This window comes from Oncorhynchus keta, chromosome 1, assembly GCF_023373465.1.
Source record: "Oncorhynchus keta strain PuntledgeMale-10-30-2019 chromosome 1, Oket_V2, whole genome shotgun sequence".
In the NCBI taxonomy this organism is placed as follows: Eukaryota; Metazoa; Chordata; class Actinopteri; order Salmoniformes; family Salmonidae; genus Oncorhynchus; species Oncorhynchus keta.
In genome coordinates this window covers 37,980,232-38,007,672 of record NC_068421.1, presented here as the reverse complement: position 1 = coordinate 38,007,672, position 27,441 = coordinate 37,980,232, and the positions used below count along the sequence as shown (strand labels likewise).

Below are 27,441 nucleotides of genomic sequence, written 5' to 3'. Positions count from 1 at the left end.
GTGAGTGTGTGTGTGAGTGAGTGAGTGAGTGAGTGAGTGAGTGAGTGAGTGAGTGAGTGTGTGAGTGCATGCGTGCGCGCGTGTGTGAGTTTGTGAGTGAGTGAGTGCGTGCGTGCGTGCGTGTGTGAGTGCGTGCGTGTGTGTAGCAGGAGGAGAAGAGAGGAGGATAATAAACCTCTCAAATGCAACCAATGTCTTCTCATTCACCCTGCGGAGTCCTGAAACTGCAGCACACACACGACACAACACAGAACACACAAGCCTCAGCACCAGGACCCAGTGACGGACAATCCACTAAGACAGGCCAATCTAAACCAGCACTCAGCCAATTAACTCCAGGAGGTAAATGGGTATTTTTCTACAAGGACATTGATGTGGGGACGACTACAGCTGTGTTTCTGCCCGCGTCCCAAATGACACCCTATTCCCTACAAAGTGCCATTTGGGATGCAGACGTGCTCAGTGTAAATGACCAACCTCGGACATGGAACGGGCCGGGGGAGAGAGGGGAACAAAAAGCCCCCCCCCCACCCCTCCCGACACACTTCCTCTCAATGTCCCTGCTCAGCCAATTAACACCGTCCAATTCAGGGCCGGGCTAGAGAAACAGCATCACAGACATGCAGACAGACAGAAATGCTACTACATTGAACATTCTGTAGGATACTGCGTCCAGCGTGGGTTACTCTGACGTGACATGAGAGTGGAGGGTACATGACATAGTGTAGCAGCCAGCCTCAAGGTAGAGCATAGAGCCCGCTGAAACACATGACATAGTGTAGCAGCCAGCCTCAGGGTAGAGCGTAGAGCCCGCTGTAACACATGACATAGTGTAGCAGCCAGCCTCAGAGTAGAGCCCGCTGAAACACATGACATAGTGTAGCAGCCAGCCTCAAGGTAGAGCATAGAGCCCGCTGAAACACATGACATAGTGTAGCAGCCAGCCTCAGGGTAGAGCGTAGAGCCCGCTGAAACACATGACATAGTGTAGCAGCCAGCCTCAGGGTAGAGCGTAGAGCCCGCTGTAACACGTGACATAGTGCAGTAGCCAGCCTCAGGGTAGAGCCCGCTGTAACACATGACATAGTGCAGTAGCCAGCCTCAGAGTAGAGCCCGCTGTAACACATGACATAGTGCAGTAGCCAGTCTCAAGGTAGAGCATAGAGCCCGCTGTAACACATGACATAGTGCAGTAGCCAGCCTCAGGGTAGAGCGCAGAGCCCGCTGTAACACATGACATAGTGCAGCAGCCAGCCTCAGGGTAGAGCGTAGAGCCCGCTGTAACACGTGACATAGTGCAGTAGCCATCCTCAGGGTAGAGCGCAGAGCCCGCTGTAACACATGACATAGTGCAGCAGCCAGCCTCAGGGTAGAGCGTAGAGCCCGCTGTAACACGTGACATAGTGTAGCAGCCAGCCTCAGGGTAGAGCGTAGAGCCCGCTGTAACACGTGACATAGTGCAGTAGCCAGCCTCAGGGTAGAGCCCGCTGTAACACATGACATAGTGCAGTAGCCAGCCTCAGAGTAGAGCCCGCTGTAACACATGACATAGTGCAGTAGCCAGTCTCAAGGTAGAGCATAGAGCCCGCTGTAACACATGACATAGTGCAGTAGCCAGCCTCAGGGTAGAGCGCAGAGCCCGCTGTAACACATGACATAGTGCAGCAGCCAGCCTCAGAGTAGAGCCCGCTGAAACACATGACATAGTGTAGCAGCCAGCCTCAGGGTAGAGCGCAGAGCCCGCTGTAACACGTGACATAGTGCAGTAGCCATCCTCAGGGTAGAGCGCAGAGCCCGCTGTAACACATGACATAGTGCATCAGCCAGCTTCAGGGTAGAGCGTAGAGCCCGCTGTAACACATGACATAGTGTAGCAGCCAGCCTCAGGGTAGAGCGTAGAGGCCGCTGTAACACATGACATAGTGCAGCAGCCAGCCTCAGGGTAGAGCGCAGAGCCCGCTGTAACACATGACATTGTGCAGCAGCCAGCCTCAGGATAGAGCGTAGAGGCCGCTGAAACACATGACATAGTGCAGTAGCCAGCCTCAGGGTAGAGCCCGCTGTAACACATGACATAGTGCAGTAGCTAGCCTCAGGGTAGAGCGTAGAGCCCGCTGTAACACATGACATAGTGTAGCAGCCAGCATCAGGGTAGAGCGTAGAGCCCGCTGTAACACATGACATAGTGCAGTAGCCAGCCTCAGGGTAGAGTGTAGAACCTGCTGTAACACATGACATAGTGCAGTAGCCAGCCTCAGGGTAGAGTGTAGAGCCCGCTGTAACACATGACATAGTGCAGTAGCCAGCCTCAGGGTAGAGCGCAGAGCCTGCTGTAACACATGGACTCACGCTTGTGGTTGTTCTTGCGCTGGAAGGGCAGGGTGTGTCGCTCAGAGTCCTCCTCTCCCTCCTCGTCCGCTAGGTGTGTGTGAGTGTAGTGGTAGCTCAGGCCCGGGCGGTTTTTATAGCGCTTCCCACAGACTGGAACACACACACACACAAAATCAAGATACATAACTAAATGTAGCCCAATACAATCAGCATGACATACTTATACCATATCTATCAATCGTGCGGCACTGAAAATAGATACACTCACAATGAATGAATGCTGATCCATCGCGAGCTAATGCCATGTCACCGTTTCAGTTGGAATATTGCTCGATAGTGTTCCCGTTATACGCTTGTTGTTCTAGCAGCCTTAACAGCGCTCTCATTCCCACCAGAGGAGTTGTCCCCTTAACATTGGCAGTGAGAGAATTGCTTGCTTTGTGCAGAGTGGAGACAGCAGCCATATGCTTGCCAGCGTAGTTTAGCCTGCAGTAAGAATGTTGTCTATGGTTCTTAGACATGGTGTGTGTGTGTGTGTGTGTGTGTGTGTGTGTGTGTGTGTGTGTGTGTGTGTGTGTGTGTGTGTGTGTGTGTGTGTGTGTGTGTGTGTGTGTGTGTGTGTGTGTGTGTGTGTGTGTGTGTGTGTGTGTGTGTCTGTGCGTGCATGCGCGCATGTGTGTGTGCGTTCACGTGCGCTCGTGTGATACTCACTGTCACAGACGTACGGCTTGTCCCTGTCCTCAATGGTGCTGGGTTCTTGTCTCTTCCTCATACCCCCTACACCACAGGCCTGCAACGAGAACACAGACGGGTGAACGGAGTTCACACACACACACACACACACACACACACACACACACACACACACACACACACACACACACACACACACACACACACACACACACACACACACACACACACACACACACACACACACACACACATCTGCTACTTTAACAGGTGCCCCCCCCTTCACTCTAATCACTCTTTCCTCAGACAGGCGGGGTTGATGACACCTACCAGGGAACTTCAAGCTCCAATTAACAACATGGCTGTTTGGATGACAGATACAGTCTTACAGCCCGCAGCGAGGCTTCACACAGGACGGAGAGAGAGAGATGCCTTTCTCGTCTAATAAGAGTTCTTTAGAATGCATCCACGTACGTGATCTGATAACTCACTGCATGTCAAAATACTGTGCATACAATGCCCTGTATCTAATGCCCACACGACCATTCATACACTACTAATACACTTGCAATAATGACTTGTTTCCAACCTCCCTCCCAAAATGTACGAATTGAGTATAGTGAACTGAGATATGAATATGTATATGTTTTATCTTTAAAGCTGAGAGGGGGGCTTCTTGGTACTCAGTGCACGGCTGCTACTGTACGTCTGACTGCCTGAGAGAAGAGGAGCGGGCAGGAGAGAGGAGCCGGAAAGAGAAGAAAGAGAAGAGAAGAGAAGAGAAGAGAAGAGAAGAGAAGAGAAGAGAAGAGATGAGAAGCAGGCAGGAAAGAGGAGCCGGAAGGAGAAGAGAAGAGAAGAGCAGAGAAGAGGAGCGGGCAGGAGAGAGGAGCCGGAAGGAGAAGAGAAGAGCAGAGAAGAGGAGCGGGCAGGAGAGAGGAGCCGGAAGGAGAAGAGAAGAGCAGAGAAGAGGAGCGGGTAGGAGAGAGGAGCCGGAAGGAGAAGAGAAGAGAAGAGCAGAGAAGAGAAGCGGGCAGGAGAGAGGAGCCGGAAGGAGAAGAGAAGAGAAGAGCAGAGAAGAGGAGCGGGCAGGAGAGAGGAGCCGGAAGGAGAAGAGCAGAGAAGAGGAGCGGGCAGGAGAGAGGAGCCGGAAGGAGAAGAGAAGAGAAGAGCAGAGAAGAGAAGCGGGCAGGAGAGAGGAGCCGGAAGGAGAAGAGAAGAGCAGAGAAGAGGAGCGGGCAGGAGAGAGGAGCCGGAAGGAGAAGAGAAGAGCAGAGAAGAGGAGCGGGCAGGAGAGAGGAGCTGGAAGGAGAAGAGAAGAGCAGGGAAGAGGAGCGGGCAGGAGAGAGAAGCCGGAAGGAGAAGAGAAGAGAAGAGCAGAGAAGAGAAGAGAAGCAGGCGGGAGAGAGGAGCCAGAAGGAGAAGAGAAGAGAAGAGCAGAGAAGAGAAGCGGGCAGGAGAGAGGAGCCGGAAGGAGAAGAGAAGAGCAGAGAAGAGGAGCGGGCAGGAGAGAGGAGCCGGAAGGAGAAGAGAACAGAAGAGCAGAGAAGAGGAGCGGGCAGGAGAGAGGAGCCGGAAGGAGAAGAGAACAGAAGAGCAGAGAAGAGGAGCGGGCAGGAGAGAGGAGCCGGAAGGAGAAGAGAACAGAAGAGGAGTGAAGAGGAGAGAAGAGGAGAGAAGAGAGCCAGCCAGAGCAGAGGAGCTAGAATGGATTAAGGAGCTGCTTCCCCTCACCCTCTCAGTACAGCAGGAGGAGAGGGAGAGGGCTTCCACGAGGATTTGATAGCACCACTTGAGAGGCTGGAGTTTGCACAACTCCCAGTGGGTCCTACGTACTAGACAAGAGAGTCAGCTAGCTCTCTGAAATGTGAAGGGAACTGGATGGAGGGAGGAAGCCTGTAACTGTCTCATTCAGGGCAATGGATGAGTTGACCGGCTGTTTTACCTCCATTAATGGTTTTTCTATAAGTTACTTCTCTTGATAAATAGCAAAGTGTTAACGGGAAGTTGAAAGAGAAAAGAGAGGATGAGTGAAATTAAATTAACAGTTCAAATTCAAGTAACATTTCAAATACAGTAACATTTCAAATAGACAGGAGGAGTGAAATTACAATATGAGCAAAATGTGAGAAGGAAGTTTAGTTGAAGCAGTTTTGGTATACACATGGATACACACTACATGCGATGCAATTGGAAGTGGAAGTTTCAGATCTCCCATTTATGTAAAATGTTGCGGTGCTTTAACTCATAGCACTCTTGTGGGAGTGCTATGGGAATTTATGGGAAATTATGTAAATATATCACTAGCCACTTTAAACAATGCTACCTTATATAATGTTACTTACCCTACATTATTCATCTCATATGCATACGTATATACTGTACTCTACATCATCGACTGCATCCTTATGTAATACATGTATCACTAGCCACTTTAACTATGCCACTTTGTTTACTTTGTCTACATACTCATCTCATATGTATATACTGTACTCGATACCATCTACTTTATGCTGCTCTGTACCATCACTCATTCATATATCCTTATGTACATATTCTTTATCCCCTTACACTGTGTATAAGACAGTAGTTTTGGAATTGTTAGTTAGATTACTTGTTGGTTATCACTGCATTGTCGGAACTAGAAGCACAAGCATTTTGCTACACTCGCATTAACATCTGCTAACCATGTGTATGTGACAAATAAGATTTGATTTGATTTGATTTGATTTCTTGTGTATTTGCGAGAGGAAAATGTTGCCCTATGCAGTGACAACATACAGGTACAGTAGATGGCTGTATCGTCCTGTGTGTTTCACTCGTCTTACCCGTCCTTCGCGGTTCTTGCGGTTCTTGCGTTTGGGGACGTCCTCTTCCATCTCCTCCGCTTCCAGTTCATGGGGGAAATCACCGACCAGCAACTTCTGAAGCAGAAGACACACCAGAACATCAGAGGAGCAGCTCAGACGAGATATCAGCAGGGAGGCGCTCCAGGGAGGGGCTTGCCGGTGCTGAAGCACCCTCAAAATAAGCCTAGTATCTCCACGAGCTCCCCAATAAAGAATGTGCAGCTACCCCAGTGAATTCCTGGTGCTGCTACTGGATAACAGTACAATAAAACAGAGACCAGGTAATACATGGGACAAAAACAAATAGAGAGATACACAGAGAGAAAGAGAGGGGGAAAGATACACAGAGAGAAAGATACACAGAGAGAGAGATGGAGAGATACACAGAGAGAAAGAGAGGGAGAAAGATACACAGAGAGAGAGATGGAGATATACAGAGAGAAAAAGAGAGGGAGAAAGATATACAGAGAGAGAAAGATAAAGAGAGAAAGAGAGATACACACAGTGAGAGAGAGAGAGATACAGAGAGAGAGAGAGACACACCGAGAGAGAGAGAGAGAGAGAGAGAGAGAGAGAGAGAGAGATACACAGAGAGAGAGAGAGAGAGAGAGAGAGAGAGAGAGAGAGAAAGATACACAGATAGAGAGATGGAGAGATACAGAGAGAAAGAGAGAGGGAGAAAGATACACAGAGAGAGATGGAGAGATACAGAGAGAAAGAGAGAGGGAGAAAGATATACAGAGAGAGAAAGAGAAAGAGAGATACACACAACGAGAGAGAGAGAGATACAGAGAGAGAGAGAGATACACAGAGAGAGAGAGATACAGAGAGAGAGAGATACAGAGAGAAAGAGAGAGAGAGAGAGAGAGAGAGAGAGAGAGAGAGAGAGAGAGAGAGAGAGAGAGATAGAGAGAGAGAGAGAGACAGAGAGAGAGAGAGACACAGAGAGAGAGAGAGATACAGAGAGAGAGAGATAGGGAGAAAGATACACACAGAGAGAGAGGGAGAGGTACAGAGTGAAAGAGAGAGGGAGAAAGATATACAGAGAGGGAGATACAGAGACAACGAGAGATACACAGAGAGAGAGAGAGAGGGATACACACAGAGAAAGAGAGAGAGATACAGAGAGAGAGAAAGAGAGAGAGATACAAAGAGAGAAAGAGAGGGAGAAAGATACACACAGAGAGAGAGGGAGAGGTACAGAGAGAGAGTTGCCTGTTGCCACGAGAAAAGGGCAACCAGTGAAGAACACACACCATTGTAAATACAACCCATATTTATGCTTATTTATTTGATCGTGTGTCCTTTACCATTTGTACATTGTTAAAACACTGTATATATAATATGACATTTGCAATGTCTTTATTGTTTTGAAACTTCTGTATGTGTGATGTCTACTGTTAATTTTTATTGTTTATTTCACTTTATCTATTATCTACCTCACTTGCTTTGGCAATGTTAACACATGTTTCCCATGCCAATAAAGCCCCTTGAATTGAATTGAATTGAAAATTGAATTGAGAGACACAGAGACAGAGAAAGACACAGAGACAGTAAGTCCAGAGGACAATCAATAAATTAGACCAGTAAGGGTGGCCTCCCCTCCTTTTAACACAACCCCCCCCCCCTTAAACTACTAGTGACCAGGAGAACACTATGCTGTTATTCATGTAGGAGTGAAAGAAACACTTCCTCTCATTGGCAAAAAGTATCAACATATTCTGCAAATAGAAAGTACAACACATGGGCCTGTGAAAGTATCCTTGACAAATAACAAAGAGAGGTGACAAAAAAACAAGTGTCACAAGTGACAAAAGAACAAACTCTAAAATGAGCATATGGAGAGAAGCTGTAATGGAGGAGGAAACCAAAGCCCTCCTCTGTTAGCTTCCTGCTGGGTACAGGAGCTAGGCAAGGCCCAGAGAAGCTGTAATGGAGGAGGAAACCAAAGCCCTCCTCTGTTAGCTTCCTGCTGGGTACAGGAGCTAGGCAAGGCCAAGGGTCAGAGGCCTAGCCCCAACGGAGCCCAGGGCTTGCTGTGTGGACCATTTATTGAAGCGCTAATCGTCGACCTTAGGGAAGGAAGACGTCTGGAGCAGGTGGGGTAGGGACTGGAGACACGGAGCTCACAGAGGAGATGACAGCTCATCCGGAAGAGGAAGCAGGCACACACAGATTCAGAAACACACACATCAGCGCTCTCTCTCTCCCTCCTAAACACACACTCATACAGTCTCTGTCCAAAATACACACTTCATCTGGGGAGGAGGAGAGGAACTGTGCCAGTGGGGGAGTGTCATGGATGCAGGGGATGTGTCACTGCCAACCAGAGTCACTGATACTACAGACGGAGCCATGAGGGAGAGGGAGAGGGAGAGGGAGAGGGAGAGGGAGAGGGAGAGCAGAGAGGGGAGAGAGGGAGAGAGAGAAGAGAGTGGAGAGTGGAGAGAGAGAGAGCGAGAGAGAGAGAAGAGGGAGGGAGAGAGAGAGAGAGAGAGAGAGAGAGAAGAGAGAGAGCGAGAGATGGAGAGAGTGGTGAGAGGAGAAAGGAGAAAGAGAAGAGAGGAGAGAGAGGAGAGAGGAGAAAGGAGAGAGGAAAGAGAGAGAGGAGAGAGAGAGGAGAGAAAGAAGAGATAGGGAGGAGAGAGAGGAGAGAGAGAGAGAGGAGACAGGAGAAAGGAGAAAGAGGAGAGAGGAGAGAGGAGAAAGGAGAGAGAGGAGGGAGGAGAGAGAGAGGAGAGAGAGGAGGGAGGAGAGAGAGAGGAGAGAAAGGGAGCAAGAGAGGCATAAAGAGTGAGAGTGAGAGGGGGAGGAGAAGAAAGAAACTACACAGCAACTCCAAGGTGAAGATGTAGAGGAACACGTCAGCAGGCTCGGAGAGAGCATAAGAGACGGAGACTGGAACTTGCGTACGTGTGTGTGTGTGCAGGCCACCATGAGTGATTCTAAGCTCCTCCTACCTGGCACTCGCTCATAGGTTCCTCTTCCTTCGCCTCCACCTTCTTGTCCAGAGTCTCCCCACTGAGCAGTGATTCCAACACCGGCCCCTCCGGCAAGCCCCCTTCCTTCTTCAGAGACGCCTCGTAGTCTGAACACACACACACACACCATACCGTACGTTAGTATCCCCCCACCAATACACACATAACAGTAACACTCCCCCTGCTAATACATGTTAGACTTCATCCCCAGCTATCACTTTGCCCTGACAGACTAACACAACAGCTCCTAACACTGTCTGGAAACCACTGATGTATTTGATACCATTCCACATATCCCACTCCAGCCATGACCATGAGGCAGTCCTCCCTAATTAAGGTGCCACCAGCCTCCTCTGCCCCCCCATCCTCCTCATCCTCCATTCCAGGTTTTCCTGTCTGTCTCGTACCGATCTTAAACTCAATGGGTCCGAGGCGCGGGTCCTCCAGAATGTTTAACCGTCTCTTCTTGCGCCAGCAGCGGGCAGGGTAAGTATACAGCTGTCCTGGGGCCAAACCTGGGGGCCAAACAACGCCAGAGGAATGAAGTCATGTGAAAAGCAGACACAGCTATGGTGAAGGCGTTAAGGCCATGGTGTTGTCTACTTGCAATGATTCTGTAGGTGAATAACATTTTATATCCACTTCAAAAATAGGTTTGTTTTTTTGTGCAAACATAATTCTTCGGTTGAGGTTTATTTGCTTGACAAAGCAATACCTCTATCGGCCTTTTATGTCAGTAAAAACAACACAGTCTCACTCATCCACACTCAAACACACAAGTAACTCAAAACTCAGGTATACTGTACACACGCACACGCACACGCACACACACACACACACACACACACACACACACACACACACACACACACACACACACACACACACACACACACACACACACACACACACACACACACACACACACACACACACACACACACACACACACACACACACACACACACACACCAGTGGAGGCTGCTGAGGGGAGGACGGCTCATACTAACGTCTGGAACGGCGCAAATGGAATGGCATCAAACACCTGGTAACCATGGTAACCATGTGTTTAATGTATTTTGATACCGTTCCACTGATTAGGGCTCCAGCCATTACCACGAAGCCGTCCTCCTCTAATAAGGTGCCACCAACCTCCTGTGAAACACACAGACACACTGATACTATACAGGGGTGTGAGAGAGGGGGGAGAGAGAAAGGAAGAGAGAGGGAGGAGAGGGAGGAACAACATCGAGGACAAAGGGCTGAGAGCAGAGGAGAACCAAAGATGTGTTCCAGACCTCCCTACCCCAGGCCTCATACCTCTTCATGCTGCCTCTTACCCTGTGTTTTATTACAGGGCTGCATGCATTGGAACACACACACACACCCACACACCTGGGCCACGGTGGTTCTTCTCCATCCAGATGTAGCAGTTGCTCTGTGCCACGCCGGTCTGGGAGTCCAGGAAGGGCAGGCGCATGGAGCGCTCAGCACACAGGCGGGCATTGTAGCTGCGGCAGTGCTCGATGGCCTCTCTGTAGAACTCCTCGCCCAAACTGGCACACAGCGGGTACAGGGAGGCAAGAGAGAGAGCCCTGTTAACCTAGGTCATTTGAGGACCCGCAGATCAACATTGCATAATGCCCACTCTACAGTGAGAAAATACATGTTTTGCCAAAGTACAGTATCATTCCTCGGTCTCTCTCTGTGTGTCTGGCCGTGGTTTTCTCAGAGGGCCTGGGATGTGTTGTGCCAGGGCATGTAGAGACGCATCAGTAGTGACACACGCAGGCACGCACGCGCGCGCACACACAGTGGATGTAGCGACAGATGAACTGTGAGGCACAGTGCTCTGAATGTGTGGACAGAGAGGCTATCAGCATCGCCAGATGAGGTAGAATAGACTGTTCCCTCCCTCCTGTCTGTGTGTGTGTGTGTATAGTTATACGTGTGGGTACTTAGTGCTAGAGTAATATGTGTATATCTGTACTGTACATGAATGCAAGTCTATGTAGTAGATGTGAACGTGGGTCAGAGTGTATCCTGTAAAGTTTATTTAGTTTGTTATCTTGTGCACCCCCCCCCTCCCTCCCTCCCCCTCCCTCCCTCCCTCCCTCCCCCTCCCCCCCTCCCTCCCCCTCCCTCCCTCCTCCCCTCCCTACCTGTTCTTAATGACTGTTCCTCCAGATTGCCTGTGAACAGAGAGATAGAGGGACACTGTGAGTCATTGCCTTCCTCTTCTCCTCTCCTCCTCCTCCTCCTCATCATTCTATTTCATTCCCGGTGCTTCTCTAACACAGTCACAACACCAAGGTTGCCAGCCATGGCAGACATAAAGCATATTGTTCATAGACTACACAGTATATAGGATCACGACCATACATTTGACAGTAGAAAGCATATAAGATCACAGTATATGTACTGTAGAACATAGGCTCATTATCCATACAGTATACTATACAGATGTAGGATCTTAATTTGACCTATAATGTAGCAGCAAAATAATTCTTCAACAACAGGATTTGAACGTGTAAATCCAGAATGTTGCTTGATTGGTGGTTAGGCTATTAACCGGTTAAAATGATGCGACATGAAAAGTGCAATACTGTTAATATAACCGTGTGTACGTGAGGGTTTTCAGTGAATGTATGTAAATCACGAAGCTTGTCTATAATTCTCAGCAACAAAAGAGTGATCAAATTAAGATGCTACACCTGTACAATATATAAAATTGCAGCTATAGAGTACATACACTTAGGTTGGAGTCATTAAAACTAGTTTTTCAACCACAGTCGGTTAGGACATCTATTTTGTGCATGACGCAAGTAATTTTTCCAACAATTGTTTACTGACAGATTATTTCATAATTCACTGTATCACAATTCCGGTGGGTCAGAAGTTTACATACACTAAGTTGACTTGCCTTTAAACAGCTTGGAAAATTCCAGAAAATCATGTCATGGCTTTAGAAGCTTCTGATAGGCTAATTGACATCCTTTGAGTAAATTGGAGGTGTACCTGTGGATGTATTTCAAGACCTACCTTCAAACTCAGTGCCTCTTTGCTTGACATCATGGGAAAATCAAAAGAAATCAGCCAAGATCTCAGAAAAATGATTGTAGACCTCCACAAGTCTGGTTCAGCCTTGGGAGCAATTTCCAAATGCCTGAAGGTACCACATTCATCTGTACAAACAATAGTACGCAAGTATGAACACCATGGGACCACACAGCCGTCATACCGCTCAGGAAGGAGACGCTTTCTGTCTCCTAGAGATGAATGTACTTTGGTGCGAAAAGTGCAAATCAATCCCAGAACAACAGCAAAGGACCTTGTGAAGATGCTGGAGGAAACAGGTACAAAAGTATCTATATCCACAGTAAAACGAGTCCTATATTTCGACATAACCTAAAAGGCTGCTCAGCAAGGAAGAAGCCACTGCTCCAGAAGCCACTGCTCCAAAAGCGCCATAAAAAAACCAGACTGCGGTTTGCAACTGCACATGGGGACAAATATCATACTTTTTGGAGAAATGTCCTCTGGTCTGACGAAACAAAAATAGAACTGTTTGGCCATAATGACCATCATTATGTTTGGAGGAAAAAGGGGGATGCTTGCAAGCCGAAGAACACCATCCCAACCGTGAAGCACGGGGGTGGCAGCATCATGTTGTGGGGGTGCTTTGCTGCAGGATATAATGAAGCAACACCTCAAGACATCAGTCAGGAAGTTAAAGCTTGGTCGCAAATGAGTCTTCCAAATGGACAACGACCCCAAGCATACCTCCAAAGTTGTGGCAAAATGACTTAAGGACAACAAAGTCAAGGTATTGGAGTGGCCATCACAAAGCCCTGACCTCAATCCCATAGAAAAATTGTGGGCAGAACTGAAAAAGGGTGTGAGAGCAAGGAGGCCTACAAACCTGACTCAGTTACACCAGCTCTGTCGGGAAGAATGGGCCAATTCACCCAACTTATTGTGGGAAGCTTGTGGAAGGCTACCCGAAAAGTTTGACCCAAGTTAAACAATTTAAAGGCAATGCTACCAAATACTAATTGAGTGTATGTAAACTTCTGACCCCCTGGGAATGTGATGAAAGAAATAGAAGCTGAAATAAATAATTCTCTATCTACTATTGTTCTGACATTTCACATTCTTAAAATAAAGTGGTGATCCTAACTGACCTAAGACAGGGAATTTTTACTAGGATTAAATGTCAGGAATTGTGAAAAACTGAGTTTAAATGTATTTGGCTAAGGTGTAATGTTAACTTCCGACTTCAACTGTAGATTCGCAACCATACAGTATACTGTATACTGTACATCCAATCCTAACCATACAGTATACTGTATACAGTACATCCAATCCTAACCATACAGTATACTGCGATAAAGTACATACATTTGCCATCCATACAGTAGTAAATATATCAAAAATGTCATTGTAACATACCAGACAGAATATTGGGACTGGCTACACCTCACACTCCATACAATACCATCACACCCGACCTCTGCACTGGGGATTAGAGATTTTCTGGCTGGGCATTAAAAGGGATATGTTGTGACCCCCTTGCCTCCCTGGCAGTCCAACCTATGGTCACCCACCAGTGCTTTCTATGGGATGAGAGGAGGCCTGGATACCAGAGAAACCAAATGTGACACACAGCAGGGAGGAACTGGAACAAGGCCGAGGGACTTAGACTATATCCCAATCCCCTATTGCATAACAGTGCACTGCGTTCGACCAGAGCCAAGTAGTACACTATACAGTATAGGGAATAGCGTGACATTTAGGACGAAGGTTAGCTGTGGCGGCGGTGGCAGGGAAATCATTTCAACTGAGGCTGAGTGGTGTTGGACGGGTGGGGTCGTGGGGTTGTGAGGAACAAGGCTAGAAATGTGGCTGTGTATGGAAGTATTATACTCTTGACATACTGGGAGTTCTACTGTACTGTTGGCATTCTACAGCATAGCTTTGATGACGGTGGAAAGTGTAGTGGAAGTATTGGTGTAATCACCAGATACGTGTCAATCTTGAAGATGACAACACAGACAATGTTTCCCATCCTCACCTTTAGACGAACCTCGTGGATAAGCTGGCTGGGGAGAATAATAGATACTCCTAAATGCAGAGAGGCAGAAGGACCGGCACACGCACGCAAACCTATACACCCAGCTTTTCAAATATTAAGTGTGTGATTTGGAAATAGGCTCGAGGCTGCAGAGGTATGGTGATGCAACGGGGTAAAAGGAGAAGAACACATTCAAAATGCACAGCAGCTATGACCCCGGAGGTTCCCCCCTCTCCCCTCCCACTTACGTCCCTCCCTCCACTGCACTCATGCCCATCCGCCTCAACCCCCCCCCCACACTCCCAAATTCAGCCCCTCCCCCACCAGTCACCCCGGTGCTGCCATTCGAGCTATCAGAATAAGTCGCCCCCTTTCAAAAATAAGTTGACAGCTGTAGAAAATGGCTGCTTTCGGTTTGGTTGCTTCTGCCTGAAATCTCATTACATTACTCTGCGGCTGTTTGCCCTTGAAGGCTTAAAAAAGAACAATTTTGGGTTAGTGGATGCTAGGCTGGGAGAGCTGAGTATATACCACATCACCAGGGAAACCAGACAGAGACAGACATGACCAAGCTTCTCTATCCTGACCACCGTCAGCATCCAGAGTCCCTCTACTTGTGGCCTACTACAACATGGAGGAGCTGAGGGCCTCTACTTGTGGCCTAATACAACATGGAGGAGCTGAGGGCCTCTACTTGTGGCTTAATACAACATGGAGGAGCTGAGGGCCTCTACTAGAGGCCTACTACAACATGGAGGAGCTGAGGGCCTCTACTAGTGGCCTACTACAACCTGGAGGAGCTGAGGGCTTCTACTAGAGGCCTACTACAACATGGAGGAGCTGAGGGCCTCTACTAGTGGCCTACTACAACATGGAGGAGCTGAGGGCCTCTACTAGTGGCCTACTACAACATGGAGGACCTGAGGGCCTCTACTAGAGGCCTACTACAACATGGAGGAGCTGAGGGCCTCTACTAGTGGCCTACTACAACCTGGAGGAGCTGAGGGCTTCTACTAGTGACCTACTACAACATGAAGGAGCTGAGGGCCTCTACTAGTGACCTACTACAACACGGAGAAGCTGAGGGCCTCTACTAGTGACCTACTACAACACGGATGAGCTGAGGGCATCTACTAGTGGCCTACTACAACCTGAAGGAGCTGAGGGTTTCTACTAGTGGCCTACTATAACATGGAGGAGCTGTGGGACTCTACTGGTGGCCTACTACAACATGGAGGAGCTGAGGGCCTCTACTTGTGGCCTACTACAACATGGAGGAGCTGAGGGCTTCTACTTGTGGCTTACTACAACCTGGAGGAGCTGAGGGTCTATACAAGTGGCCTACTACAACCTGGAGGAGCTGAGGGCCTCTACTTGTGGCCTACTACAACCTGGAGGAGCTGAGGGACTCTACTGGTGGTCTGGCCTGCTTTCAGCTCCAGGGTCTTAGCAGGGACTCTATGAGGCAGTCAAAGGTGGACAGGGAAGGCCAGGCTATGTTTCAGATAGTGGGGAAGAGGGAACCTATTTCAGCAGCATAACTCTGCGGCCAGTGTGATTCTAAACAGGCGGAGTACAGCGCCACTAGATAAGGTGGACAGTGTGATTCTAAACAGGCAGAGTACAGCGCCACTAGATAAGGTGGACAGTGTGATTCTAAACAGGCGGAGTACAGCGCCACTAGATAAGGTGGACAGTGTGATTCTAAACAGGCGGAGTACAGCGCCACTAGATAAGGTGGACAGTGTGATTCTAAACAGGCGGAGTACAGCGCCACTAGATAAGGTGGACAGTGTGATTCTAAACAGGCGGAGTACAGCGCCACTAGATAAGGTGGACAGTGTGATATTATAAACAGGCGGAGTACAGCGCCACTAGATAAGGTGGACAGTGTGATATTATAAACAGGCGGAGTACAGCGCCACTAGATAAGGTGGACAGTGTGAGATGATCATACAGCAGCAGCCCTTCACAATCAGAGCCCCAGATAAAGCCAGAAATACAAAACAGATACAAACATGCACAAAAACACACAAAGGAGGAGAAAATAGGAAAAAGCCTGGAGCATCAAGTGCCTTTTTAACAGTCTTAAACCCACAGAGCGTCTCGACACCAGGCAAACAGAGGGGAGTGATTGGTCCAAACAAAAGCAGAGCAAAGAGAAAGCATATGGCTGGGAGCACACCCACTAAAACACACACACACACAAACACACACACACACACACACACACACACACACACACACACACACACACACACACACACACACACACACACACACACACACACACACACACACACACACACACACACACACACACACACACACAGACAGACAGACAGACAGACAGACAGACAGACAGACAGACAGACAGACAGACAGACAGACAGACAGACAGACAGACAGACAGACAGACAGACAGACAGACAACCCTCCAAGATAGCACAACCCCCACCCTAACCCCCTATCTAATGCATTGGAAGCAATCGCAATAAACTGCAGTCCACAGAATGACAAATCTACACACGGTACATGCCACGACTGCAATTTCCTAACTACAGGACCAAAACCTCCAACCCCTGACCACTCTCCAATTAGCCTCAATTAGCAGTGGCTTGAATGAAAGAGAAACAGAGGGCTCCACCTAGAGGGAAAGTCGGGTCATTGGAAAATGAATCCTCACCATAAAAAAAACAAAGCTACAATTACAAAATGCAATTAGGAAAAGGGATTACTTTCGAATGGTGATTTCTAACTTGTTTAACAAGGGGATGTGTACATAATGACCCTGCAAGATAAATTATATGGTATTTAACTAATGGATTATCAAGGAGTAGGCCTTTAGGAGACCGCTACGTACACTAAATCATATTTTCCTAAAAGCACTATATCTATGAGGTTCGAACCTGGTATCATCCAGTATAGTAGTCCCAATATATCCCCCACACACACACACACACACACATGGGGTAGTGGGTTGTGTGGAGGGTCTGTCTGCTCTTTATGCATATTCTATGACTGAGACATATGCATGTGTGTGTGTGTGTGTGTGTGTGTGTGTGTGTGTGTGTGTGTGTGTGTGTGTGTGTGTGTGTGTGTGTGTGTGTGTGTGTGTGTGTGTGTGTGTGTGTGTGTGTGTGTGTGTGTGTGTGTGTGTGTGTGTGTGTGTGTGTGTGTGTGTGTGTGTGTGTGTGTGTGTGTGCAGATGGCCTACGCTGAGTTGGCCAGGTGTGCCAGGCAGGTATGCAGACCTATGTGTAGACCTGTGTGTGTGTGTGAAGTCAGCAGTGTGGTGAACAGCCTCCATAGACTAGCCATCTGACCATGGCCATAGGCCTTCAGTACTGATGCTTTACTGCTCTGGCCCACACAGCACAGCAGTGTGAGGCAGCTCTGCCTCGCTTGGTGGAGGAAAGGCAATCTGTGTACCCATCCCCCCACACACTATGCAATAATACCCTTAACCATTCAACCCCCTCCTCCTCTCCCCCTCCATCACTCCCCCCCCCCTCTCTTTCTCAGTACCCAGAGAAATGATTTATCTTTTTTGTTTTTTTCCCCCTCTACAGATGTGACTGCCTTTTCTTGGTCTCCCAGTACTCTCAGTAGATTGCAGTGCAGCTGAAGACTAGGAGATGTAAAGCTATAAGGCCTGGTAGAGTGAGCAGAACAGCCCAGAACTGAACAGCACAGAGACCAAACCCAGCTACTGCCTCACACGCCCAACCAGACCCTGAAAATGAGGGCAGACATGTACACACTCTAGAAAATACATACTAGCAGTATTATCAAACCAGATGAGGGCAAAGAAATGTAATACGTGGTCCAGGAAAGATAATCATTCCGTCCAAACATAATCTATTATAGCCTGTATGTATTGCATCCACACAAATTCCCCAATGTTTTGTTGTTTATGTTTCATTTCTCCAACTGTTGACAGTGAACTTTGTTCATAATAAAGAACCGTTCACAGACAAGTACACCAACTTCTTGTCACTTTGGGAGACGGCTTTGACGGAGCCATGTAGCGTGGAACATAAGTGTATTCATGGCTAGGATGCCCGTCAGTGACTAGGCTGTGATGACAGGGGTGCGTATGTGTGGGTGTTCGTGTGGTAGTGCATGCAGGCCTGTGTGTGTGTGTGTGTGTGTGTGTGTGTGTGTGTGTGTGTGTGTGTGTGTGTGTGTGTGTGTGTGTGTGTGTGTGTGTGTGTGTGTGTGTGTGTGTGTGTGTGTGTGTGTGTGTGTGTGTGTGTGTGTGTGTACAGTAAAGTGTGGCAGCTAGCATCTGCCAGTCTAACAGCTGGAACACGTTGGGCTGTTGAGGGGCTGTGGCATTGTTCACCTAGAGTGGTCACACACACACACACACACACACACACACACACACACACACACACACACACACACACACACACACACACACACACACACACACACACACACACACACACACACACACACACAGTGCTGATGTTGAGCTGATGCTGACACATCAACAGACAGCAACACAGAGAGCTGCACCACTGTAGGACTATCGACCAGCTCATCTGTTAAAGTACCATGTCCCTGAGACAAATACAGCTTGGCATAGTGTGTTTGTAGAGCTGGGAATCCCCAGGGACCTCACAATACAATATTATCACCATACTTAGGTGCCGATACCATATGCATTGCGATTCTCATGATTCTATATATATATTGCGATTTGATACTGTGATTTTATTGCGATTTGATGTTCCAAACATTTTGCTCACATGTCTGCTGCAGAGGGACAAAAGCGAGCCATGAGAAAATGAGTTTTGATCAGTCATGGAAATAAAAGTGCTGAAATTGGCTCCCTATTTATAAAGAAGATGGAGAACGAGCTATGAAAGAAAAATACTGGAGTTTTGGTGCAGGTACAGCCAACTAACACAAAGAAATGATTGTGAAATGTAACTGTATCGATTTTTCCCCCATCACTATGTGTGTGTGTGTGTGTGTGTGTGTGTGTGTGTGTGTGTGTGAGTGAGTGAGTGAGTGAGTGAGTGAGTGAGTGAGTGAGTGAGTGAGTGAGTGAGTGCATGTGAATGAAGTGGAGAGAGAGAATGCATCTGTACAGTAGGTGTCTCTCTCTGTCTGTGTTACCTATGTTGCATTCATCTAAAAAAGAAACGTCCTCTCACTGTCAACTGCGATTATTTTCAGCAAACTTAACATGTGTAAATATTTGTATGAACATAACAAGACTCAACAACTGAGACATAAACTGAACAAATTCCACAGACATGTGACTAACAGAAATGGAATAATGTGTCCCTGAACAAACGGGGGGTCAAAATCAAAAGTAACAGTCAGTATCTGGTGTGGCCACCAGCTGCATTAAGTACTGCAGTGCATCTCTTCCTCATGGACTGCACCAGATGTGCCAGTTCTCACTGTGAGATGTTACCCCACTCTTCCACCAAGGCACCTGCAAGTTCCTGCACATTTCTGGGGGGAATGGCCCTAGGCCTCACCCTCCGATCCAACAGGTCACAGACGTGCTCAATGGGATTGAGATCCGGGCTCTTCACTGGCCATGGCAGAACACTGACATTCTTGTCTTGCAGGAAATCACACACAGAACGAGCAGTATGGCTGGTGGCATTGTCATGCTGGAGGGTCATGTCAGGATGAGCCTGCAGGAAGGGTACCACATGAGGGAGGGGGATGTCTTCCCTGTAACACACAGCATTGAGATTGCCTGCAATGACAACAAGCTCAGTTTGATGATGCTGTGACACACCGCCCCAGACCATGATGGACCCTCCACCTCCAAATCCATCCCACTCCAGAGTACAGGCCTGGGTGTAACACTCATTCCTTTGACGATAAACGCGAATCCAACCATCACCTCTGGTGAGACAAAACCGCGACTCGTCAGTGAAGAGCACTTTTTGCCAATCCTGTCTGGTCCAGCGACGGTGGGTTTGTGCCCATAAGCGATGTTGTTGCCGGTGATGTCTGGTGAGTACCTGCCTTACAACAGGCCTACAAGCCGTCAGTCCAGCCTCTCTCAGCCTATTGCGGACAGTTTGAGCACTGATGAAGGGATTGTGCGTTCCTGGTGTAACTCGGGCAGTTGTTGTTGCCATCCTGTACCTGTCCCGCAGGTGTGATGTTCAGATGTACCAATCCTGTGCAGGTGTTGTTACACGTGGTCTGCTACTGCGAGGACGATCAGCTGTCCGTCCTGTCTCCCTGTAGAGCTGTCTTAGGCGTCTCACAGTACGGACATGGCAATTTATTGCCCTAGCCACATCTGCAGTCCTCATGCCTCCTCGCAACATGCCTAAGGCACGTTCACGCAGTTGAGCAGGGACCCTGGGCATCTTTCTTTTGGTGTTTTTCAGAGTAAGTACAAAGGCCTCTTTAGTGTCCTAAGTTTTCATAGCTGTGACCTTAATTGCCAACCATCTATAAGCTGTTAGTGTCTTAACGACCGTTCCACAGGTGTATGTTCATTAATTGTTTATGGTTCATTGAACAAGCATGGGACAGTGTTTAAACCCTTTACAATGTAGATCTGTGAAGTTATTTGGATTTTTATGAATATTCTTTGAAAGAGAGCGTCCTGAAAAAGGGACATTTCTTTTTTTGCTGAGTTTACATGTTACCGTAACTACCTTGTTGCCATGTTACAGGCCTCTGGCTTTGCATAAAGTGTCATATGTCTGTGTGTCTGCCTATATGACTGTATTCTATAGGACAGTGTTTCCCGACTTCAGTCCCACAGTACCCACAACAGTACACATTTTTATTGTAGCCCTGAACCAGCACACATATGATTCAACTTGTCAACTAATCATCCAGACCTCGATGAGTTGAATCAAGTTAGTTTGTCTGGGGCCACAACAAAAACGTGTGTTGTTGGGGGTAGCCAAGGGATGGAGATGGGAAACACTGCTATACATGGGTGTAGCTGATGCTAGGAGTCTGTTTATGCACAATACCTATTACTCCTGTGTGTGTCTGGAGCTTCTACATATCCACTGCTGTTTAAAAGTTTGGGGGTCACTTACACATTTCCGTGTTTTTGAAAGAAAAGCACACCTTTTGTCCATTAAAATCACATAAAATTTATCATAAATACAGTGTAGACATTGTTAAGAGGTTAATGTCGTAAATGACGATTGTAGCTGGAAACGGCTGATTTTTTATGGAATATCTACATTACTGTAGCTCGTGCAGAGGCCCATTATCAGCAACCATCACTCCCGTGTTCCAACGGCACATTGTGTTAGCTAATCCAAGTTTATAATTTTAAAAGGCCAATTGATCATTAGAAAACCCTTTTGCAATTATGTTAGCGCATCTGAAAACTGTTGTACTGATTGAGTATCTGGAGCATTAGCATTTGTGGGTTCGATTACAGGCTCAAAATGGCCAGAAACAAATAACTTTCTTTTGAAACTTGTCAGTCTATTCTTGTTCTGAGAAATGCAGGCTATTCCATGCGAGACATTGTCAAGAAACTGAAGATTTCGTACAACGCTGTGTACTACTCCCTTCACAGAACAGCGCAAACTGGCTCTAACCAGAATAGAGTGATGGTTGCTGATAATGGGCCTCTGCACGGCTACGGTTATGTAGATTTTCCATAAAAAATCTGCCGTTTCCAGCTACAATAGTAATTTACAACATTAACAATGTCTAAACTGTATTTCTGATCAATTTTAAGTTATTTTAATGGGGAAAAAAATTAAATTTTCTTTCAAAAACAAGGAAGTTTTTAAGTGACCCCAAACTTTTGAACGGTAGTGTATGTGTTTGTATATTCTGTGTATGTGTTCCAGGAGTCTGAGTGTGCATTTCGGGCAGTACATCAGTGCATGGCAATCCAACTGGCGTGGCTGAACACTGGTCCTTCAGGTAAGATTATTGACTCTGCACTTTTGCTGTTATTATGTGGATGGATCCTTCCTTCCTCCCTTCTCTCTCTCTCTCCCTCTCTCTCTCCCTCTCCCTTTTTCTCTCTAACGTTATTAACTTGCTGCACGAGGAAATACTAATTTGCTTTACATGACTCCACCCACCAATTTCTAGCAGAAATCCATACCATTGGCCCGAGACAATGGTACCAGAGGAATTACCTCAGAGGGAAGTGTACTGCAGAATGTATAGACTTGTTTGTGTGAGCGCGCGTGTCGGTGTGGGCGCGTGCCTATGTGTGTGTGTGTGTGTGTGTGTGTGTGTGTGTGTGTGTGTGTGTGTGTGTGTGTGTGTGTGTGTGTGTGTGTGTGTGTGTGTGTGTGTGTGTGTGTGTGTGTGTGTGTGTGTGTGTGTGTGTGTGTGTGTGTGTGTGCACATGGCACGTGGCACGTGTGTCTGCCAGAGAATAGGATTGTAGTAATGTCCAGAGAGTGGGATTAGAGGAATGTTTCTGGAGAGGAAGAGCAGGAATATTTGGAGATTATTATAGATTATTACAGAGTAGGACTGTTAAGGATGCCGGTAGAAGTAGATTGTTATGCCATGTGGATGTACACAACACTCCCTTTGCCACGGACTCAAAACCTTATGTGACATTCTTTCTTCCAATGGATTTTCTTTCCCTGTGATGTATAATGAATGCGAGCTGGGACCTTCTGTCTGTGCCATGCAACTGTGCAATGCAATTCAAGCATGTTTATTGCTGCAGCCTATTCTGTGCAGTCAGTTGCAGTGCATGCACTGCACCAAGCCCATCTTCTGTCAGCGGACACCTTGCATCGCCCTGTTCGTTCCATCCCTACCTGCCATTGTCAGAGTCACAGGCAATAACATTCAAAGCAAAGGTACCACGTTTATATCCCCAAAAGCATTTTATGCACACAAAACAAAAGCTGCCCATAGGCATCCATCCAAATACATGTATGTTTGGAATGACGTCCTCGCTCCCCTCTATTCTTCATTCAACCCTTTCATTACCCTTCATTACCCTCATTATTACACGTCTGTCTTCCTTTCAGTCAGCCTGAATCAGATTCCTTAAGGGGCTCTTCTGAATGTTCCCAGTCACACAGCTAGGTCCATGTCCCAACCGTCCCCCACGGTCGTATGCCCTATCCAAATGGCCCTACTACTCCAGCACCAGTCAAACTATGTTGGAACACATGGCTGATGACTCATAGCGCCCTCATTGCTGTGGATGGCATACTAGGCCTACTTCCTGTGTATTTCTTGCACATTCTATGGAGGTTTCCAGAGTGAATTATTCAAATAGCCTACTTGGCCACTACTGTAAAGGGCTGTTGTAGTTCCTATTCTCCCTGTCCTGAACTACAACTCGAGACTACAGCTGGCGACCATATTGGATCCCAAAGCACAGGGAAGTGACTGACAGTCGGTTAGGTAGCAATGGAGAAATAGGTCATAGAGCTAAAAATACTTATGTGTCTCTCTCTCGTCTTCCCATGAAGACAAAGAGAAGAAGGTCTATGTGTAAAAAAAAGGGGGAATGATGGCAATAAACCAGAAAAGAAATGCCCTCACAAAAAGACAGTGAAAAGAGAGAGGGGAGAGCGAGCTAGAGAGAGGATGCTCAGGCTTCAGTGAACTCGGTAGGCCTGGCTGTTCGTTTAAACAGTGCCTGAACACAGAATTATGTGGAATTAATGTCCCTCGGATCAGTCAGGCATGGCAAAATAACTATCACAACAGTCAGTCAGCTTATGGCCTCTTCCTCCAAGTAGAGGGACAGAAGGAAAGGATAGGGGGACAGAAGGAAAGGATGGGGGGACAGAAGGAAAGGATGGGGGGCAGAAGGAAAGGATGAGGGGACAGAAGGAAAGGATGGGGGACAGAAGGAAAGGATGGGGGGACAGAAGGAAAGGATGGGGGGCAGAAGGAAAGGATGGGGGGACAGAAGGAAAGGATGGGGGGGCAGAAGGAAAGGATGGGGGGCAGAAGGAAAGGATGGGGGGACAGAAGGAAAGGATGGGAGGACAGAAGGAAAGGATGGGGGACAGAAGGAAAGGATGGGGGGACAGAAGGAAAGGATGGGGGACAGAAGGAAAGGATGGGGGGACAGAAGGAAAGGATGGGGGGGCAGAAGGAAAGGATGGGGGGACAGAAGGAAAGGATGGGGGAGCCAGAAGGAAAGGAGGGGGGGAGAAGGAAAGAATGGGGGGCAGAAGGAAAGGATGGGGGGACAGAAGGAAAGGATGGGGGGGCAGAAGGAAAGGATGGGGGGGACAGAAGGAAAGGATGGGGGGCAGAAGGAAAGGATGGGGGGCAGAAGGAAAGGATGGGGGGGGACAGAAGGAAAGGATGGGGGACAGAAGGAAAGGATGGGGGACAGAAGGAAAGGATGGGGGACAGAAGGAAAGGATGGGGGGACAGAAGGAAAGGATGGGGGTCAGAAGGAAAGGATGGGGGACAGAAGGAAAGGATGGGAGGACAGAAGGAAAGGATGGGGGACAGAAGGAAAGGATGGGGGACAGAAGGAAAGGATGGGGGACAGAAGGAAAGGATGGGGGACAGAAGGAAAGGATGGGGGACAGAAGGAAAGGATGGGGGGCAGAAGGAAAGGATGGGGGGACAGAAGGAAAGGATGGGGGGACAGAAGGAAAGGATGGGGGGACAGAAGGAAAGGATGGGGGGACAGAAGGAAAGGATGGGGGGACAGAAGGAAAGGATGGGGGGGCAGAAGGAAAGGATGGGGGGGACAGAAGGAAAGGATGGGGGGACAGAAGGAAAGGATGGGGGACAGAAGGAAAGGATGGGGGACAGAAGGAAAGGATGGGGGACAGAAGGAAAGGATGGGGGACAGAAGGAAAGGATGGGGGGACAGAAGGAAAGGATGGGGGAAAGGATGGGGGGACAGAAGGAAAGGATGGGGGGGGACAGAAGGAAAGGATGGGGGACAGAAGGAAAGGATGGGGGACAGAAGGAAAGGATGGGGGCAGAAGGAAAGGATGGGGGACAGAAGAAAAGGATGGGGGGCAGAAGGAAAGGATGGGGGACAGAAGGAAAGGATGGGGGACAGAAGGAAAGGATGGGGGCAGAAGGAAAGGATGGGGGGACAGAAGGAAAGGATGGGGGACAGAAGGAAAGGATGGGGGGACAGAAGGAAAAAGGTAGTCAGTGGAGGAAGAGAGAAAGAGTTCAAATCCAAGAGACATGATAAGGGCAAGGGGTAGAGAGAGGTAGGTTTGTGGATGGATGGATGGAAGGATAGAGAGAGAGAGAGAGAGAGAGAGAGAGAGAGAGAGAGAGAGAGAGAGAGAGAGAGAGAGAGAGAGAGAGAGAGATTAAAGGCGGACTAGTGGAGAAGTTAGGGGAATGCCCAGTAGAGTGTTGGTTCTCTGAGGATTTGCCTCCATACACTGAACTCTTTGAACCTCTGAGATGCATGGGACAACAGTTGAGTGGTGAGCTCCGAATACTCCAAATCAGTAGGCTAGATGGCATTATATAAGCAGCGGGAGCAGTGGTAGAGGGTATTAACTAGACCCTTACTGAGAAACATTCAAGTCAGTATTAATCAGTTCCTAGTCCACTGATGGCTCCTATCCTATGCAATTCCCTTTGTTCCTTGCATTTCTAATTTTCATGCAAATAAGTCAAACGAATCTCCTTGACATGGCCTTGCAAAGGCCTCTGGGAGCATCTATGTCCCCACTTGTTCCCAGTAATTGAGGAACCAGAGACAAGGAGGACAGCAGCAAGACACTCGGCCGCTCCCATCACTGGGAGCACAGAATATGCAGAGGGTTGCTAAATCCCAAAGAATAACTGATAAATTACTAAATGGCTGGTTGGCCTAAACAGTTTGTGACTGTGTATTCTATCTGCTTTCAGAACCAGATGAAACTGGGCATCTTAAAATGTATTTAAAAACAGCAACACAAAAGCAACAAATTCATATAAAAACGTTCTAGCTCTCCTACAACAACGGGGTAGCCTAAACAGAGAATATTATAATGAGAAAATGAGCGGCATAGGTGATGCCTCCAGCGCCACCGTTCACCTCACAGGTCTCTGTGCTGTGCACGATCACTATCGGTAGGCAATAGGCTGATTTAATTACATTTTAAGAGGTGCAGTTTTGCCTTACTAAAACTCACACACGATTTGCCATTTTATTTATGCATACTTTAGGCTAGTTGGCCATATCCTATGGCAAGAAATAGCCTAACTTGTGTTAGTTTCCCCAATACGTAGAATGCCATCACTGCCGCGCATCGACTGAGTCAAATAAATTGTGTTATAGACAAATACATTAATTAAAGCAGTTCACTGTTTCTTGTAATAGGCTATTCGTATACTTAGGGTAGTTCGTTATGAATTACATGAAATGTCGCCTGTCTGGATTTCAGATAGCGCTGACAGCACAGCATCGCAACTACATTCCCGCTCAGGTAACATCCAATGTGTTCCGCGCTACAGTAAGCTACCACGTTCTTTGTTAGACAGGCTGCAAATGCCTACATTTAACCTAAGAACACTGAAATACATTTTCGAGAGTCAACGTATTATGTTTTCCATGATTTCTAATTGAAAAGGTCTCTCGGGTACATTTGACCAAGCTGACAGACGCACAGCCACCTTTTGGACACCAGCCCAGGCTGCATTCTGCACGTTGACATGTTCTTGTGTCAATTCTGCACAAAGGAATCGAATGGAAACTTGACGGAGTGTTCAACGCGACTGGCAGAGACAACACCAGTCCAATAAAAGCAACCACTCCCGGCACATAAGTTAACCATTTTATATGATGCAAGGCTGCACATTATTTTATCAGGTGTCGGAGCGAAGATGCGCTGCCTGTAAACACTGCTGCCATGATAACCGAAAGCACGTAGGCTATTTTGCCAAGAGGTCTGTCTACAAGAAAATTATATCCTAAAGGTATTAGGTTTCAGCCGTCGCAGGCTACCCCCGGCTTGGTTATGCCAACCACAATAATGTGAACAGGTATCAAGCACAAACTTTTCACAAAACCGCTGCCACTCGCTATTATTCGCTATTATTATAGAGTCTGCTTGGAGAGAAAAGCGCTACCCGATCTGCCATGCAAGTTGGCCGCGATCTTGTCTATTGACTAAGGATACCGGGTTATAGATTGTACCTCAACATTCCACCATAGCGTCCTCATGCAATTGATGGCTCAGTGAAATTGTTTCTAGGCATGCATAGGCAGCTCTGCATTTTGGAACATAACCCGGCAGAAAATGAAGCCGTTTCATATTTACCTTTCCATCGCTACTACACTACCATTGAAATATATGTAGCTTGCTATATGCTTGCTATGTAGCCTATAGGCAGGATACTTCTTTACGATGCATAACATTGTCAACGATTACCTAGGCTACATGGACTGACAGCATCCACAAATGTATCCCTAAAAATGTAAAATATCAAATGTATGCACTTACGATTTCAGGGGGTTCTGTACCACTGTGGCCATTTTGATATAGTATGATAGATACAATGTAACACTGCAGATCCCGGTATTGCACATGTAATATACCAGCAATTTCAATTTCATTCATTCTCTGGG

The 27,441-nt window shown here is 47.5% G+C and overlaps 1 protein-coding gene across 1 annotated transcript in view; it reads right to left on the bottom strand.

The window, feature by feature from the left end:
• Positions 1-27,441, bottom strand: part of LOC118396334 (zinc finger protein neuro-d4-like) — a 54,099-nt gene extending 26,658 nt beyond the window's left edge. The window contains exons 1-8 of the mRNA XM_052524042.1: positions 27,317-27,441; positions 11,017-11,046; positions 10,250-10,410; positions 9,262-9,369; positions 8,834-8,961; positions 5,853-5,948; positions 3,043-3,121; positions 2,350-2,481 (exon numbers count right to left, since the gene is read on the bottom strand). Coding sequence (XP_052380002.1) covers positions 2,350-2,481; positions 3,043-3,121; positions 5,853-5,948; positions 8,834-8,961; positions 9,262-9,369; positions 10,250-10,410; positions 11,017-11,046; positions 27,317-27,429 — 847 coding nt within the window. The 5' untranslated portion in view covers positions 27,430-27,441. The remainder of the gene's footprint in view (positions 1-2,349; positions 2,482-3,042; positions 3,122-5,852; positions 5,949-8,833; positions 8,962-9,261; positions 9,370-10,249; positions 10,411-11,016; positions 11,047-27,316) is intronic.